At 42.6% G+C, this 17,689-nt stretch overlaps 1 protein-coding gene across 2 annotated transcripts in view; it reads right to left on the minus strand.

The window, feature by feature from the left end:
- Positions 1-17,689, minus strand: part of mark1 (MAP/microtubule affinity-regulating kinase 1) — a 41,712-nt gene that overhangs the window by 2,320 nt on the left and 21,703 nt on the right. For both annotated transcript variants that reach the window (XM_063012486.1, XM_063012485.1), the window contains exons 4-16: positions 13,398-13,446; positions 10,011-10,076; positions 9,856-9,926; positions 8,296-8,352; positions 7,933-8,169; positions 7,320-7,439; positions 7,071-7,170; positions 5,212-5,324; positions 4,977-5,130; positions 4,556-4,737; positions 4,322-4,419; positions 2,776-2,937; positions 1,946-2,209 (exon numbers count right to left, since the gene is read on the minus strand). In XM_063012486.1, the coding sequence (XP_062868556.1) occupies positions 1,946-2,209; positions 2,776-2,937; positions 4,322-4,419; positions 4,556-4,737; positions 4,977-5,130; positions 5,212-5,324; positions 7,071-7,170; positions 7,320-7,439; positions 7,933-8,169; positions 8,296-8,352; positions 9,856-9,926; positions 10,011-10,076; positions 13,398-13,446 (1,673 nt within the window). The remainder of the gene's footprint in view (positions 1-1,945; positions 2,210-2,775; positions 2,938-4,321; positions 4,420-4,555; positions 4,738-4,976; positions 5,131-5,211; positions 5,325-7,070; positions 7,171-7,319; positions 7,440-7,932; positions 8,170-8,295; positions 8,353-9,855; positions 9,927-10,010; positions 10,077-13,397; positions 13,447-17,689) is intronic.

The following is a 17,689-nucleotide window of genomic DNA, read 5'->3' on the forward strand; positions in this document are numbered from 1 at the left end:
AGTGAAAGACTTTGCATCATTATGGATGAGTCAGTAGGAACTGAGTCAGGTGGTCGTGCACACAACCACAGGGAAGGTAGAGAGGAGAGATAAGGAATCAGGGTTAACGAGGGGGAAGAATCAGTGAGCTCCACTCCTACCTCCACAAGGCCCTGAAACACAGGGTTCTACAACAGAAGAATATAGCAGTATAGTTATTTGTGCTGTGGTACACAGACGTCATTAAAAACACCTGCATGCACGCTGGGTTAGACTTGCGGCACGGCAGCTCAGTGGTTAAGGTAATAGACTGGTAATCAGAATGTTGCTGGTTCAATCCCTCACACCACCAAGTTGCCACTGTTGGGCCCCTAAGGTAGGCCCTTAACTCTTGCATGTATTCAGTAGCAATTCCAAGTTGCGGACATCAGCTTTCTCCATGTGTAAATTCCTCTAGCACTTCTCTAACAAAGCACTTGCTCACACTATTGATCAGAATGATGAACTCTCGATGTGCTATATGCTTTTCTAATCAGCAAACACTGCCAATGCTTAGATCCTGTCCTTTTCAGGTCAGACATTCCTGTTCATGGCAGAATATTAGGACGTCCCAGTGAGAATCTCTGCCCTATTTACATGAGGTCAGACCTCAGAGTTTTGTACCCGAGTCTGAAAGAGCTGATGAAACTAGATGAAAATCAAGCTTGTTTTACAACGCGTCCTTGGTTGACTGTAGCACGATCAGAGAAACTGAAAGCTCAGCACAGTGAATAAGTGTGTGTGGCTGCTTAGCTCTCCTACACCCATCACTGCAGTACAAACTATATATTAGACCTCTGGGCCTCAGGCCATTTCTGGAACTTTTCCCTATCTTCATAATTACTTTTTTACACAGTCTATTGATTTATCGATTTGTGTTTGTAGTTTTGTCGAGACTGCAGTGTTAAGACCTGGTTAAATCCTAGTAGATTATTAGTTTAGTATGGCTAACAAAATATTTAAACCCGTTTTCATGCAACTAATTTAACAGCAGTGGTTAAATACACTAGCTCACTTCTGCTGAGATCCGGGGTTCGAATCTTAGCTGTGATATAGGCCAGTCGGGCATCTACCGATGTCTGAAGAAGATGGGTTATCAGCCTAGCCACTAGAAGGTGCGCTTGTCAGTGCACGAATGATATGAGGAGGTTTGGACATGCAGGAAGGGAATCTGGAGTAAAAACTGTGCCAGATCAGGTATGTGGAACTGAATGATCTGCTGTGGTGACCCCTAAATACTGGAGCAACTGAAGGAAAAAAAGAAGTAAAATGTGCCCTACGTATGCAGGTTAAGCAGATTTGACACTTTTAATAAATATGATTTATAACAGCAGCACATGAAACGTAAAGACAAGGAAAAAAATAGTCAATTAAGACGTCAGGGACCGAGAGCTGTTACATTTACATTTAGATTTTCAGCATTTAGCAGACGCCGTTATCCAAAGCGACTTACAACTAGGACTGTATACACTGTAAGCAACTGTGGGTTAAGGGCCCAACACTGGCAAGCCGGCAGATGTTGGGCTTAAACCAGTGACCTTCCGATTACTAGTCCTGTACCTGCTAATCTGCCCTTGCTGTTGGTTGTCAGCCCTGCTTGGCCAGCATGGGGGTGGTGCCAAGGACAGAGGAACTGTAATACAGAACTGGAAATGACTAAAGGATAGAAGTGCGCTGAATTGCACGAGGGGTGTTCGGGTATCTGCAAATAAAGTGATTCGGAAAAGAAGAAGCTGTTACACGCAAATGCCTGAGAATGCTCTAAAGCTCTCGAGTTGGAATCTCAGCTGTGCTACTGACCAGCCGAGCGCCCACACAGACACGACCGGTTCCCTTGTTGATGCTGCAACTGCAGCCTCTGCTGGCTGAGACGGCCGATTCATGAACATTAGTGCAGTAGTGTCTCTCTCTGGTTGGCCGAACTCACCTGCGCACAAACTTGGAGGTGATCTTACTGATGATGCCTGTAGACGTTCCCCTGCGAGTGTGTACCAGAGCCCCCGTATCGTGGGAGAGCGTGGGTGAGGCGGGTGGACCGTTGTATGTAGCGCTGCGTCGCTCTCTCAGCTGGGCTCCGTGAAAAGTGCTGCGGGTGGAGGTGCCGCGAGGGAAGCGCGTCCGATCTGGGGTCACGCTGCTGATGCTGTGGGAGGATGGAGACGCTGCGGGAGCCCTGGAACTAGAGCTGGGGCTAGAACGTAAAGAAAAGCAATAAAGTTTCACGAACCCGTTTCCTTTTTTATCTTCTGACATCCCCAAATGACCACCGTCAGTACTGTCACTCAATACTGTCAATACTGTTTTGTTTACTTGTAGCTCAGTGGTACAGCCAGCAAAAAGTGGTTTTACCACGTACACTCGTGCCTTGTAACCCGACATCCTCTAAACTCTAAATCTTTTAAACTGTTTTAATTGTATTTCAGTGTTTTTATATTATATTTGTGTTATTTTCAGTGTATAAGTGTCAAAAACAACCCCATTATTTTACATTTACCTAAAATATATGCAGTTCCACGGGACCACAGAACGCATTAACAGGTTTCCCAAACATCTTTATGGGAAAAAATACCTTGAAACTCAACGCCTTTAAAACTCGATGCCACTCCCAGAACCAACTGATGTTGAGTTTCAAGGTACCACTGTATCATGTAAAAGGTTTAAAAGGTAAGTGTCAATATGCAATAGGACAAAATGCTCATCATGTGAAAGCAGCCTAAGGTGTGGTGAGATTCACATCAGCTGCTACAAGGTACTCACCCCTTGTACTCTGCGTTATCCTCAATGGGGGGAAGCGGGGACTTAGAGGGATGTCCTGAGGCAGACATGGACTTTACGTGACGTGGCCGAGCTGAAGGCAGCGCTGAGGAAGCTCCTGGGGACACAGAAGATCCACTTCCAGATGCAGACATCTCTGTTAAACTGTAAAAGCAAAGAGAAACATTTGGGTTTTGTTAGCTACTTCGAGTGAAAGCTTATCTTAATAGTTTATTTCTGAACTGTTCTAGTGTTCCCTAGTAGATGAACTGTAGCTAGTTAATCTGATTATTATTGGGTTTTTTTTATTTAAAATTCTGGACTTGTCATGTACTCCAAATATTGGACGACTCCTACTGCAGCCTTATCAAAGGAGAAAAGTGGGAAAATGTAGTGAGACACCGCTTAAAATCTTATAGCTGAATTTTCCTAAAGTAAAAACAATAAAAAAATCTCCCAATCAACACAATTCTGCACATAACAGTGTTAAAATATCAAAATGACGAAGGTTAGATAGTAAAACCCTGCAGTATTCAATTAAGCAGCGGTCACAAAGGACATTCGTCCTATTTTTAGCAAACAAAGACAACAAAAACACATTCTAGCTTTTAAGGTGCTTTGTGTTACTGTAAACAAAATCTGACTGGAAAACCAGATAATAATAAGCAGTTCTTCTGGTGTGTTCACTCCTAGTTTGTAAATGTGTGGGTACAGTCTTATGTAAAATGATGGAGCCACACTGGTCAGATTCTATATATTCCATATACACTGATCAGCCATAACATTAAAACCACCTCCTTGTTTCTACTCTCACTGTCCATCTTATCAGCTCCACTTACCATATAGAAGCACTTAGTAGTTCTACAATTACTGACTGTAGTCCATCTGTTTCTCTGCATGCTTTGTTAGCCCCCTTTCATGCTGTTCTTCAGTGGTCAGGACCCCCACAGAGCAGGTATTATTTAGGTGGTGGATGATTCTCAGCACTGCAGTGACACTGACATGGTGGTGGTGTGTTAGTGTGTGTTTTGCTGGTATGAGTGGATCAGACACAGCAGCGCTGCTGGAGTTTTTAAACACCTCGCTGTCACTGCTGGACTGAGAATAGTCCACCAACCAAAAATATCCAGCCAACAGCACCCCGTGGGCAGCGTCCTGTGACCACTGATGAAGGTCTACAAGATGACCGACTCAAAACAGCAGCAATAGATGAGCGATCGTCTCTGACTTTACATCTACAAGGTGGACCGACTAGGTAGGAGCGTCTAATAGAGTGGACAGTGAGTGGACACGGTGTTTAAAAAGTCCAGCAGCGCTGCTGTGTCTGATCCACTCATACAAGCACAACACACACTAACACACCACCACCATGTCAGTGTCACTGCAGTGCTGAGAATCATCCACCACCTAAATAATACCTGCTCTGTTTTAATGTTATGGCTCATCAGTGTATGTAAAGGGTATATTAACCACACAGATTTTCTTTATAATTGGCCAGACTGCAGTGTCAGTCATTGCACCGTTTGAGGAAGCAGAGCTGAGAAATCACCTGCTGTCCTTGCCGTTGGTTATGGCTGAATACCGATCTGTGCTGGCACGCTCACACACGTACGTGTTCCTCCGAGTCATTCCTCCACTTGAGCTGTTCTGTTTGTTCACACACACACACACACACACACACACACAATTCCTTGTAATGTAAGTATTAACATAACACAAGACAAATTGCAAGAGTCTCCATAAGCGCATCTTGTTCGTTTTTTTAACTGGTGCCACCTCTCACCCCTGAGGCTGTGGAGGACTTCCTGCGCTCCTGTGTGGTCAGCGGTGAGACGGCCATGTCTCCTTTCGAGCTGGAGGTCGGGAGCTTCCGTGCTGCCTCCCACTCCTCCTTCTTCTCTCCCTCCACACTGTTGGCCTGCGTGCGCTTGGTGTAGGACACGGCCGGCGGGATTGCGGGGGCAACTGCGGGTCACACACAGTAACGTTACATGAACAGCATGCGTTTTGAGGTTGCAGTTACAGTACGTAATGAGCTACTTCTTATGAGTGCATGTGAGTCTCAAGCCTACTGTACTTGATTGGCGACTAGATTATTCAGTCCTGTCACAAGTGCTTGTGCAGTGGAAACTGCTCAGTGACCCAATTCATCCAGTTGCCAATCAGTCAATGAGTCAGATGTGCTGTGTGTGTCCATGACTGACCGTGGTCACTGTAGCGGCGCTGTTTCTGTGTGGCCGAGATGCTCCGCTGCACTTTGGAGTGAGCCGGAGACTGGGAGGAGCAGTTGTTCAGGTCACTGCTGGGTCGTGGCATCTGACACAGGTTTGTGCTGGACAAAGATTCACTGCCCTCAAACTGTGGAAACCAAATTCTATTTATAAAACAGTTCTTTTATTAGTGGTCTGGATTACTAATGAGACTAGGAGCAGCTCCTACCTCAGGAGGTTTTCTACCTAGAAGCAGGTAAGTAGCCATCACCTCATCGTATTTCTGACCTACCAGGGAATCTGTGATCTCGTCTTTTGGGAACCCCATTGTGATCATCAGGTCTGTAAGAGGAAGGGGTGACGGGAAAAAGGAAAGAAATCAAAGTCACATTTAGTCTGACCTTTGTGATTAGGGTTTTAGTCTTCTGTGTAAGTTTAGGATCATAAAGTATGTTTTGATAAAGCATGGTTTAAAAAGAAGTGCTATATCCAACGCTATTTTTAACAGATAGCATTTAAAGTAAATACATTACATGCTAGTTATTACCATAAAACATCAATTTAAACACATTTATTAACTATGTAATTTATTTATTTTGCGTTTGCTTTACTAATCACTCATGTCTGTGGATGGTCTGGGAGATGGATCCCTGCCCTGCGATGGATCCCAAAGCCCTGCGATGAATCAGGGTTCAGGGTGTTCCTGTATTGCGCCCAGTTTTTTGGGGTGGAACAGGGCCCACTGCAACCCCGGCCAGGATAAAGCAGTCAATTAAAATGAAATGAAAGAATAATAACACTGGACAACAATTTTTTGCCAAAGTTCTGTTCCCTTGAATTTTTTTGGTGATTTTGACAGAGCCATTTGAGCTGAACACAAATGTTGTTTCTGATTGTCTGTATCACATAGAAATTTTGAGAAACATGAGATTAAGTTTTTCTGATTGTAACACATTTAAATCTTATACGTGTCATTAGTTCAACCGAGCTAAAAGTGTTTTGCTGCTGATTTTTGTTTCTACTCAACATCTGGTGCATCTCGTATTAGTGTCCAGCAATAGTCAGACAGCATTGATGGATTCCAGTGGCCTTGGTAACATTTTTCCATTGTGGCAATGTCTCATCACTTACTGCACCAAGATTAGGGAAGAAATCCAAATGTCAATGCAGGGAATGAATTTTCAGTGACGCTGCACTTCATCACTTTGTAAGCTTGAAGAAGGTTGTCAACCAGTTTGATGAAGTTTGGCAGTCGATAGTTGCAAAAGAAAATTTTCAGCAACATCCTGGAATGATTTTCCAAAATTTTTCATCAGCCCGAGTTTTATGTGAAGTGAATATCTTTTTTTTGGGGTCCACAAGTGGTTTATGTGCCAAATTGGGTCAAATTCTGATGATTTGGACAGTACTTTTTAGTGTAATATGATTCTTCTTATGGCTGTCCCAATTGCAAATGAAGCAGCAATACTTGGTATATCTGAGCTGCAATCCAAGAAGCAGTGCCACTCTAAATCTCTAAATCTCTAGATGTTTCAGTTGTAGTTGCTGTACTTGATGTGTTTCAACAACAGTTCCACGTCTGGTCTGTTTCCTTCATGTGTGCAGCATACCAACAGGTACTGAAGGATAGACATTGTCACTGTATAACAAGACAGCCTTGAGGCATAAACCAATTAAATGGTACGTGATAGGAAAATTCTGAGGTGATTTTTGTTATCAGCAGCTCAAAACACCTAAGACACACCCAAAAGTGTTCAAGAAACAAAATCTCTGTTGACCAGTGTAATCGCTGGCTTATTTCTTTGATTTGCTCAAGTTTGATTACTGTTATCAACTGCTAATATGTTGAAAGGGCAGTTGTAGCCTAGTGGTTAAGGTACTGGACTAGTAATCGAAAGGTTGCTGGTTCAAGCCCCACCACTGCCAGGTTGCCACTGTTGGGTCCTTGAGCAAGGCCCTTATCCCTCAATTGCTTAGACAATATGCTGTATGGATTAATAAACTAAAAGCAACGGATGCACTTACAATAAAACAAATGCCAATTTTCTAAACAGTCTTCAGTGGCACAGTGTAACAGCGTGTGTGTACCTATTCTTTTGGTGTCGCTGAAGTCGGCCTCAGGCTCTGTATACGGTTTGAGCTCCTCCTCCTCATAACCCACGTTCATCCAGCGATCTTTCATGATTTGCTGTCAGAGAGATTGTTACTTTCAAACATGAAAAGGCACAAAATGCAAAGCTAACTGCAAAAAACCCAAACTATTGAATCCATGAGCTAAATCTAAAGTCGGTACATGCCACACAGAGTATCTGGTGTAAAACTGGGTGAAGCGTGTACCTCTAGACTGCCTCGTTTGCCTGGATTAAGCACCAGCAGCCTCTTTAGTAGATTTTCACAGTCTGTAGACATGTAGAACGGGATTCGATACTTCCCTCTCAGCACTCGCTCTCTCAGCTCCTGAAGAGAAAGTCAGAAGCAAAAATGAGCTCCGATTTTTTGAAAATGAAAATATTTGATGTATGTGGTTCTAAAAGACTGCAGGCCACATGTATAAATATTTCACCGCAGATCCTTTTTATAGTCCCACCAGGATCTTCTGTGATAGAGACACACTAAAATGATTCCACCTGGAAAAACTGGGCACAATCATGTCTGTTTAGATGCCTGACTGACCGATAGCACCGCTGAGATTCAAACCCCAAGGCCCCCTAGGCCCCATGATGGATTGGCATCCTGTCAAGGGTGTATTACTGCATTGTGTCCAGTGATTCTGGGGAGCCAGATTCACCGTGACCCTAACCAGGATAAAGCAGTGAAGTGATAAGGCCGTATTTTAATGGGTTAAAATGTTATTTGGATGGATGGATGGATGGATGGATAGATGGATAGATAGACAACCTGCTTTCTGTGCATGGTCTGCAGAATAATTACTGAAAACACAAATCCTAACCTTTAAATTCTGTCCATCAAAGGGGAGCGAGCCGCTGACCAGCGTGTACAGAATGACACCCAGACTCCAGACGTCCACCTCAGGCCCGTCGTACTTTTTGCCCTGGAAGAGCTCAGGAGCAGCGTAGGGAGGGCTGCCACAGAACGTGTCCAGCTTGTTCCCAATGGTGAATTCGTTACTAAATCCAAAGTCTGCTATCTTTATGTTCATATCAGCATCCAGGAGCAAATTCTCTGCCTGCAGAGAGGAACATAACGATGAAAGGGTGGCAAAGGAATAAGGATAGAAATATGATAAAGGAGTCTGTGTGTGTGTGTGGTGTGTGTGGCTGATAAGCCATGCGGTGAGGGTAAAACAATTTACCTTGAGGTCCCTGTGGACTATTTTTTTCTGGTGACAATATTGCACCGCTGACACAATCTAGAAGACACATTGACAAAGTGAGACAGCAAATAAATTGAAAAGAGCGAAGGAGAGGAGGAAACTTCAGGATAAGGGATAATATGATACAAGATACTACTTACAAGATAAAAAAATGACCTCAATAGTAATTTTAGATAAGTGTAAATCACAAGGAACAGTAGTCACATTATTATAAGATAAGATTTCTTTATTGATCCTCATGGGGGAAATTCAAGTGTTACGGCAGCTCCAGTACAGTGTAAGTACAGTAAATAGAGTAAATAATAATAAGAAAATTATAAAAATATTAGCTATGAGATAACAACTATATAATAAAACACTATATATTCTATATGTAAATATATGTGTGTATGATGAAATGTAGAGTCCAGTGCTGGAAAAAAAGGGTGGGGGGGATCTTGAGTTATTGGGGGGGGGGTGTTTGATTGGCTCGTCAGTGTGAGGACAGCCTGTGTATTCTGCTTTTGTTACACAGTCCGATGGCAGTTGGCACAAAAGAACGTCTGAATCGCTCTGTCTTGCTCTTCGGTGGAATTAGTCTATGACTGAAAGAACTGCTCAGCCACCATAGTTCTTCATTGAGAGGATGAAGCCTACACATACTTCTCCCCTACTGCTATACAGCTACCAATCTGGGTGCTGGAGGGCCAGCACAGGCTTCCTTGGAGTCATGTGGACAGGGTGGACAGATCATTAGCCTAGTCATATCACAGAAGCAGATTTTTTTTTTGCTTGGTGCTTTTGTGAACATCACTGTCGTGCATTAATTAATTACCTAATTAAAATCTCTAAACATACTGACGTTAAACTGCTTCTGTATATAATTTCCATGTTTTATAGCTCTGTTGTTCATGATTGAAATAATATAAATGCAGGAGAAAAAAATCTCTGCAAACTCACACAGAAAGGACCCGAACCGCTCCACCTGGGAATCGAACCCAGAACCTTCTTGTGAGGTGACAGTGCTACCCACTGAGCCACGATGCCGCCCCAATTTATATTTAAGGTATTCAGTAAACACTTTAAACCAAGATGACTTAGAACTGTGACTAAACACAATGTAAATATAACAAGGCCTTGCTCAGGGGTCCAACACTGTCAGTCTGGCGATGGTAGGACTTGGGCCAGAGACCCTGTGATGACTACTCCAGTAAACTAGTACCACATGTAATGAAACCATATGAGTGGATAACTGATTTTTTCTGAACTCAGCATTGTTCAGCAATCAACGTTTAATCAATAAAGGAGAGTTCTGAGACATTCTAGGAATTACATGTGATGAATAAATTATTGAACATCAGTTGGGGGCTTAAATTCATTAGCAACTAATGATCAAATCAAACTGAATACCTATTCAATTGCCATCAAAGCTTAAGATCAAAGCCCTCTAATGAGAGATTTGATAAAAGTGCATAGTGCAACAACACTCTCACCACTAGGGGTCAGTATGTATTTCCACAGAGACTTGAATTAAATTGGCTTTTCAGCTTTTCTCCTCACCTGTCGGAATTTGGCCCGGGCTTCCTTTTCCTTCATTCTTCCATGTGCAACTAAGTAGTCAAATACTTCACCTACGAGGAACAGTCACAGAAGTTAAACAGCTGGCACCATTGGTGTTGCTATTCTTATTTTACAAAGGGAATATCAGAACTCACCTCCGCTGGCGTACTCCATTATCAAATAAAGTGTCTTCTCCGTTTCGATGACCTCAAACAACTTCACTGGTAAAAGTACAGAAAAAAGCTTTGTTGAAATATCAACATTATGAGCACTGACAGGTGACATGAAGAACACTGATTATCTCTTCATCACGACACCTGTTAGTAGGTGGGATGTATTAGGCAGCAAGTGAACATTTCATCCTCAGAGTTGATGTTAGAAGAAGGAAAAATAGGTGAGCGTGAGGATCTGAGCGAGTTTGACGAGGGCCAAATTGTGATGGCTAGACGACTGGGCCAGAGAATCTCCAAAACTGCAGTTCTTGTGGGGTGTTCCCGGTCTGCAGTGTTCAGTATCTATCAAAAGTGGTTCAAGGAAGGAACAGTGGTAAACCGGCGACAGGGTCATGGGTGGCCAAGGCTCATCGATGCACGTGGGGAGCGAAGGCTGGCCCGTGTGGTCCGATCCAACAGACGAGCTTCTGCAGCTCAGATTGATACAAAACGCTGATTCTGATAGAAAGGAGTTAGAATAAACAGTGGGGACCAACACAATATTAGGATGGTGGTCATAATGTTCTGCCTAATCGGTGTATTTATATAAAATATTACTGACTGATTGTACACTGCTGCGTAGGGTTTTCGAGTTATCATTTTAGAAAGTCATTGTTTTTTTTTTTCATCAGCACAGAGTGCTTTTTAACGCCCAATAATTGCTCAACATTGTGGCAGAGTGGCAAACGCATTGTGGCCTGACCTTCAGGACAAAGCCAGCACAGTTTTAGAGAATATCTGGTAACGTTTAACACTGCACATCTTACCATGACCGGAGCCCGGAGCTAACTACAGTGTTTACAAGGCTGCCAAGATAACAGGGTACATGCTGCACGAGCCGTGTTTGTCTATTAAAAAGTGAGGCTTCAGGAACACTGTACATGCTCATTACTTAATGTACGGCATAATGGAGTCGTGTATCCTGTCCCAAGCCCGTATAAAATAAGGAGCGTTTTGCCTGGGAGGGCATCTGGCGTAAATGTGGACCAGAATAATCCACTGTTAAGAACAGACAAAATAAATCAGACCTGCTGCGACCCTGACCAGGATAAAGCAATTGATAAAAATGCATCCTTTTATGGCCACCATTTACCATCGTTATACCAAATACCCTCAGTATGATACTTCGATGTGTCATGACGCACACGTGATCTCAAACTGGTTCCACAAACATGACAGTATGTTTAGATTCCCCTCAGTGGCTTCCCCAGTCAGTACTTTAATAATCTGACCAATCTGCAGTAATTACTCTATGCCACTGGTCAAGGCTCTACTTGATTCAGTATTATCTATAATGCTGTGTTTCTGCTGTGTAATTCAATTTTGCATGCACTGGCAATGCTGTATTGTATATATTTCTGTCACTGGTGATTGATTAATGGTGCTACCGTCTCTAATTTCAAATCAATTAGTCTATTTTAGTAGAGTAATTTAATTAATCACATTTCATACTGCTGGGTTGATATTTCAAGGTTATTTGCTTTTATTAAGACCACTCGAGTTGCTTTACTGTTTACATTGTAGAAAAATAAATACTGCTGTGTTTTTCTAAAAAAAAACAGAATATAACATCCCATACTAGTAAACTAAGCTCATTAATTGCACAATTTACTTTATAATACTTACTGTTTAGTGCCTTACACATGTAGGAAGTTAAAACAATCCTAGAATTGATGCTCTGAATAATGTGAATACAGGAACGTGATCTGATATAAGATTTCTCCAATTCTGACCCCCAGCCCTCATTCTCAGTTACCAAAGTAAACTGTTTACTTGATTACTAGATTTGTTTGTTTGGGTTTACTGCCATATCAGCAACATACTGGCTATATTTATGGCATAGACAGATATCGAAACTGTACATCGTTATTTGTTCAAATCATTTGTTTTATATTTTGTCTAAAAAGTTCAGAATTTTAATTGGAGGAATCTTCTCAAACAAGTCTTTCATGTTCTCATGTTCTTTTTTTTTTATTTTCCCCCTTTACCCCCCAATTTTTCTCCCCAATCTAGTCGTGTCCAATTACCCTGCGTGCGTCCTCTATACTGATTCGACCCCTCACCGCTGACTGAGGATGCCTCTCACTGACATACACCCCCCTCTGGCACGTACAGTCAGTACAGACTGCATTTTTCACCCGCACGAGTCGAGTTCATACACCGACGGGCACTGTGTACGGAGGGCCACACCCCCATCAGCATTATTCCTCAGCCCTGTGCAGGCGCCAGCAGTCTACAAGCAGGGGCCGCAGTTGCACCAGTTATGAGGACCTATGCTCTGTCTTTTAACCCCTAACCCTGAACAACAGCCAATCGTTGTCCATGCAACCGCCCAGCCCAGTCGGAAGGCAGAGTACTTTACCGCTGCGCCACCTGAGCGGCGCGATGTTCTCATGTTCTATAAAAGTCGTCTCTGATGGCTGAAATTCTAGGACATTCTAACAAAGTATGATTAATTGTGGAGTTGTAGCACATAATTGACAGGTTGGGACTTTATTACTTGAATAATTAAAATTACAAAACTGCAAAATTCGATTAACAGATTGTTTGTCTGCATGTAAACACACTGAGGCACATACAGGATTACAGCCTGGACCAGCTGCCAGGAAAAATGAAGACATATAGTAATGCTGGTCATCACAATCGATGATAACTAAACCGAAATCCCACTAAAGCATAAAAAACATCTGTGGACAAAGTGTCTGCCGCAAGCACGCTGATCTCTGTACCGCAACACCACGCCATTAAAATCAGATTTAACCAGAGTGAAAAGCAGAAGGCGAGAGGGACGGAGACAGAAAAGCACCGAGTCACGAGAGGACAAGAGCTGTGATGTAGGAGGGAGGGAAAACAAGTCCCGTTTCTCAAGAGACGAGAGAATGTTAAGAGGAAGGTTATAAAACCTGGATTAGGAAGGAGACAAAGAAAAAAGAAGAAAAAACAAGATGTAAGAATGAGGAGAAACTGAGATGAACCAGACGGGATGATTTTTAGGGTCTGACTCCTGATGGGCTGATCTGACCGGCTTTTTAAGGGTAAGGGAATCTTTTAGCTGGTCTGTAATGAACTCAAATGCCCACAACACGTTATTAATAGCTACCACGTCTCAATACCAGTCCCAATGCACCTTTACAACTTGCCATGAATCTTTTCTCCAGCAGGGCAGCTGAGTGAGGTTTTTTCTGTACATGTTGCCCTTCAATACTGTACCTGTTAAGGCGAGTTTGGACACACGTGGCTTCTCATTATTCAGACAGCATTACAATCAATCCATGCATGAAGCAAATCTGACTATACAGAGCATGCACAAGAAGAGTAACGTGATCTTACCTATATTAGGATGATTTAAAATCTTCATAATCCTTACTTCACGAAACAGCTGTTAAGAAGACACAGAAATTGTTAGTGAACGTCACTTGGATTTTGTAGTTGTCCAAATTATTATCGTGGCTGTTTCAAGAAAAGATTCATTGCAATTATTAAGATTTTGCCAACAACACGTCACACACGTTCCATCTGCACTTGAGTCATCTGATAACAGGACAACTTCAGGGCTATACAAGTTGGTCAATACTTGTAATTATATATACACTAATCAGCATCATGACCACCTCCATGTTTCTACACTCACTGTCCATTTTATCAGCTCCACTTACCATATAGAAGCACTTTGTAGTTCTATAATTACTGACTGTAGTCCATCTGTTTCTCTGCATGCTTTGTTAGCCCTCTTTCATGCTGTTCTTCAGTGGTCAGGACCCCCACAGGACCACCACAGAGCAGGTATTATTTAGGTGCTGGATCATTCTCAGCACTGCAGTGACACTGACATGGTGGTGGTGTGTTAGTGTGTGTTGTGCTGGTATGAGTGGATCAGACACAGCAGCGCTGCTGGAGTTTTTAAACACCTCACTGTCACTGCTGGACTGAGAATAGTCCACCAACCAAAAATATCCAGCCAACAGCACCCCGTGGGCAGCGTCCTGTGACCACTGATGAAGGTCTAGAAGATGACCGACTCAAACAGCAGCAATAGATGAGCGATCGTCTCTGACTTTACATCTACAAGGTGGACCAACTAGGTAGGAGTGTCTAATAGAGTGGACAGTGAGTGAACACAGTATTTAAAAACTCCAGCAGCGCTGCTGTCTGATCCACTCATACCAGCACAACACACACTAACACACCACCACCATGTCAGTGTCACTGCAGTGCTGAGAATGATCCACCACCCAAATAATACCTGCTCTGTGGTGGTCCTGACCATTGAAGAACAGGGTGAAAGCAGGTTAAAAAGGAATGTAGAGAAACAGATGGACTACAGTCAGTAATTGTAGAACTACAAAGTGCTTCTATATGGTAAGTGGAGCTGATAATATGGACAGTGAGCATAGAAACAAGAAGGTGGTTTTAATGTTATGGCTCATCAGTATATATATATATATTTTCTGATTTTGTCTGATTTCCAAACTGGGTACCATGACACGTGTCTATGATACCATACTGCCTTATATTTTTCTTAATATTAGACATTCAGTGGTGGATTTATATAATTGTCCTTTTTATGCATTTTACCTCCTTTTTCTCCCAGTTTAGCATAACCAATCCGCTGCTGAGGACCCCGATGGCGTCCAAGGAGGGTGTATCGTCGCCTGACATACACTCCCTCTGACGTGTCCCCTATACCTTCTTATTCACTCATACTTCGGTGGATTTGTGCATGAGATAACATGGCTTTATGTATGGAGAGCCACGCCCTGATCTCTGCGCTCCTCCACTTTCTGCACAGGCACCCTGGGCAACCAAGGTCCTCACACAGTGTGGATAACCCCACTTCTTAGTCCGGTCCTTTTAACCCAACAGACTAATGTGCGCCTGCTAGAGGGTGCCCAGCCGGCCGGTAGCAGAGCTGTATAATTGTCCTTAAATGTTCTGTAAGTGCGTGTATGAGGCTGAAAGCCAGCGTGTCCCTTGATGACTCTCTTCACTTCAGCTTCTGTACACATGAAATGAAAAGTCCAGCTTTGTATTTTATTTACAGGATTGTGCTGTTTGTAGTTGACTGACTGCTTTATGATTACAGTTCTGAATATTAGCACTAACCCCAGTCTACATTATAGTTACAGCTACTTTAGTCGTCTAAAAGCTAAACGTTAGGATTGGATGCAGTCTGACTTTGACTAACAGCGTCTGTCAAAAAAAAAAAAGAACACAGATGTAAATGACTGTCCTTCTCTCTCTCTGCATTACACACATCATTAAGCAGATCTACTGCAGTCCGACCGACAGCATCCAGCCGCTGAGTACAGGCAGGATGCTCTTCCCTCTAAATCACGAGCTTCTGTTTCCTCCTGAGAGAAAACTCCACCATGGTGACTTAACAGCTCGAACGAACAGACTAAAAACACTCATTTTTATACCTACTTTTCTATGAATGAACAGTAAATGAATGAAGCCTCGTTCTATTGCTGGTCTGTCCTATCAGCAGGTTCTTGGCTTGTGTTTGACTGGTTAAGAAACGACAAAAAAGACCAAAATATATCTAAAATCTTTAGTTTATTTAACACTCTGTCATTTCCTGATATCTTCAGGGATTATTGACCCTTTTAAGTACTGAAGCTTTTAGGATAAAAGGCATTGTAGTCTTCCATTACCTGCCGTAGTCTCTCATTTTTTCCCCCAACTTTATTTATTGAATTTTTTTATGCATTTTCTCCCCTTTTCTCCCGACTGTGAGCATGTCCAATTTATACCCAATTGCGTTATGCTTCCTCTCCACTGGAGCTGACCCCCGCCCCGATTGAGCAGAGCCGAGACTGACACACGCCCCCTCCGACACGTGTGAGGTAGCCGACTGCTTCTTTTCACCTGCACAAGGCGAGTTCATATGCCAATCAGCTTTGTGCACGAAGAGCCACACCTTGATCAGCTTTATTCCTCGACTCTGTGCAGAAGTCGCAATTCGCACAGTTATGAGGAGTCTATCCGGCTTGTCCTACCCTATGAACAACAGCCAAGCGTTGTTCATGGAGCCGCCCAGCCCAGCCGGCGTCGGATGGCAGAGCCGAGATTCAATACGATGTATTCGAGATCCCAGCTCTGGATTTATTGAATTATGAATAAAACAAATGTCTTACCGGTGTTAATAACAAATATTTAACCAATAATACTTCAATAAGACATTTCGGAAACACTCAATTGACCTAAAAGTAGGGAAAATAAATTCTTAAACAGAACCCCCCCCCATGCCAATTTGCTGTCACAGCATCTACACATCTAAAAGTATTTAAAGTATTTGGTACTATTATAATATTTGGTGCAGCCAGCTTACTGCAATTCAACCAATACTGAAGTCATTTCAGGCCTTAAAGCAAAAGAAGCAAAACACCCAAGACAAAAAGTGGAGAACAAAAAAATAGCCGGAAAGCCGGGGGAGAGTTCTTTCAACTCCGTGAATCGCAGGCCACAAAACACCAACAATACACCCTGGCAGATCGATTAATTACATAACAAAGCTGTCGCAGAGATACTTTGTTTTCTAGATGCTCAGCATTATCATTAGCTAGAGAAGCATGAAGGTCTACCATGATGCGTCCTCAATCCAAATCTGTGAAAACACTGAGGACGACGTTCAAGATGTAAATTAGATGTAAAACAAGCGGGTGAACGTTTATCAATTTCAGATAGGCTTCGAATAACAAAACTCACTCCTAAATAAATACAGATCATAAAGAAATAGGCAGAATTCTTTCTGCCTCTCACATTAAAGACTGAGCTCTTACCCAAAAGTAAACTGATTTTAACCATGAAGAGGGTGAATTCAAGAATTATCAAATGTTGTTAAGTTTCATTAACAATTACTACACCGACCAGGCATAACATTATGACCACTAACAGGTGAAGTAAATAACACTGATTATCTCTTCATCACGACACCTGTTCGTGGGGGGGATATATTAGGCAGCAGGTGAACATTTTATCCTCAAATGGTGATGGCTAGACGACTGGATCAGAGCATCTCTTGTGGGGTGTTCCCGGTCTCCAGTGGTCAGTATCCATTAAAAGTGGTCTAAGGAAGGAACAGTGGTAAACCGGCGACAGGGTCATGGGCGGCCAAGGCTCATCGATGCACGTGGGGAGCGAAGGCTGGCCCGTGTGGTCTGATCCAGCAGACGAGCTACTGTAGCTCAGATTGCTGAAGAAGTTCATGCTGGTTCTGATAGAAAGGTGTCAGAATACACAGTGCATCACAGTTTGTTGTGTATGGGGCAGTAAAAGGGGGACCAACACAATATAAGAAAGGTGGTCATAATGTTATGACTTCGGTGTATCTAAATAATGTAAACAGGGTCGCTTGTATGTTACGTAAACATGTCAAATTGTTTTACTGCATCATAAGAATTATTTCAACACAGTTCGTGATCAAATGTGTGTGTATATTAGATCATATAGTGTATATAAGCTATTCAGATGTTTAATTTGCCTAGTTTTGTGCACCAGGATGATCTCAGTATTCATGATATGGCATCCAAATAACAGACCAACTTCTCACTGGTGATTTACACTAACTACCAGCACATACTGATGTATGTATTGTATTGTATTTCCATGCAATCCCGTGT

Source organism: Trichomycterus rosablanca, chromosome 17, assembly GCF_030014385.1.
Source record: "Trichomycterus rosablanca isolate fTriRos1 chromosome 17, fTriRos1.hap1, whole genome shotgun sequence".
Taxonomy (NCBI): Eukaryota; Metazoa; Chordata; class Actinopteri; order Siluriformes; family Trichomycteridae; genus Trichomycterus; species Trichomycterus rosablanca.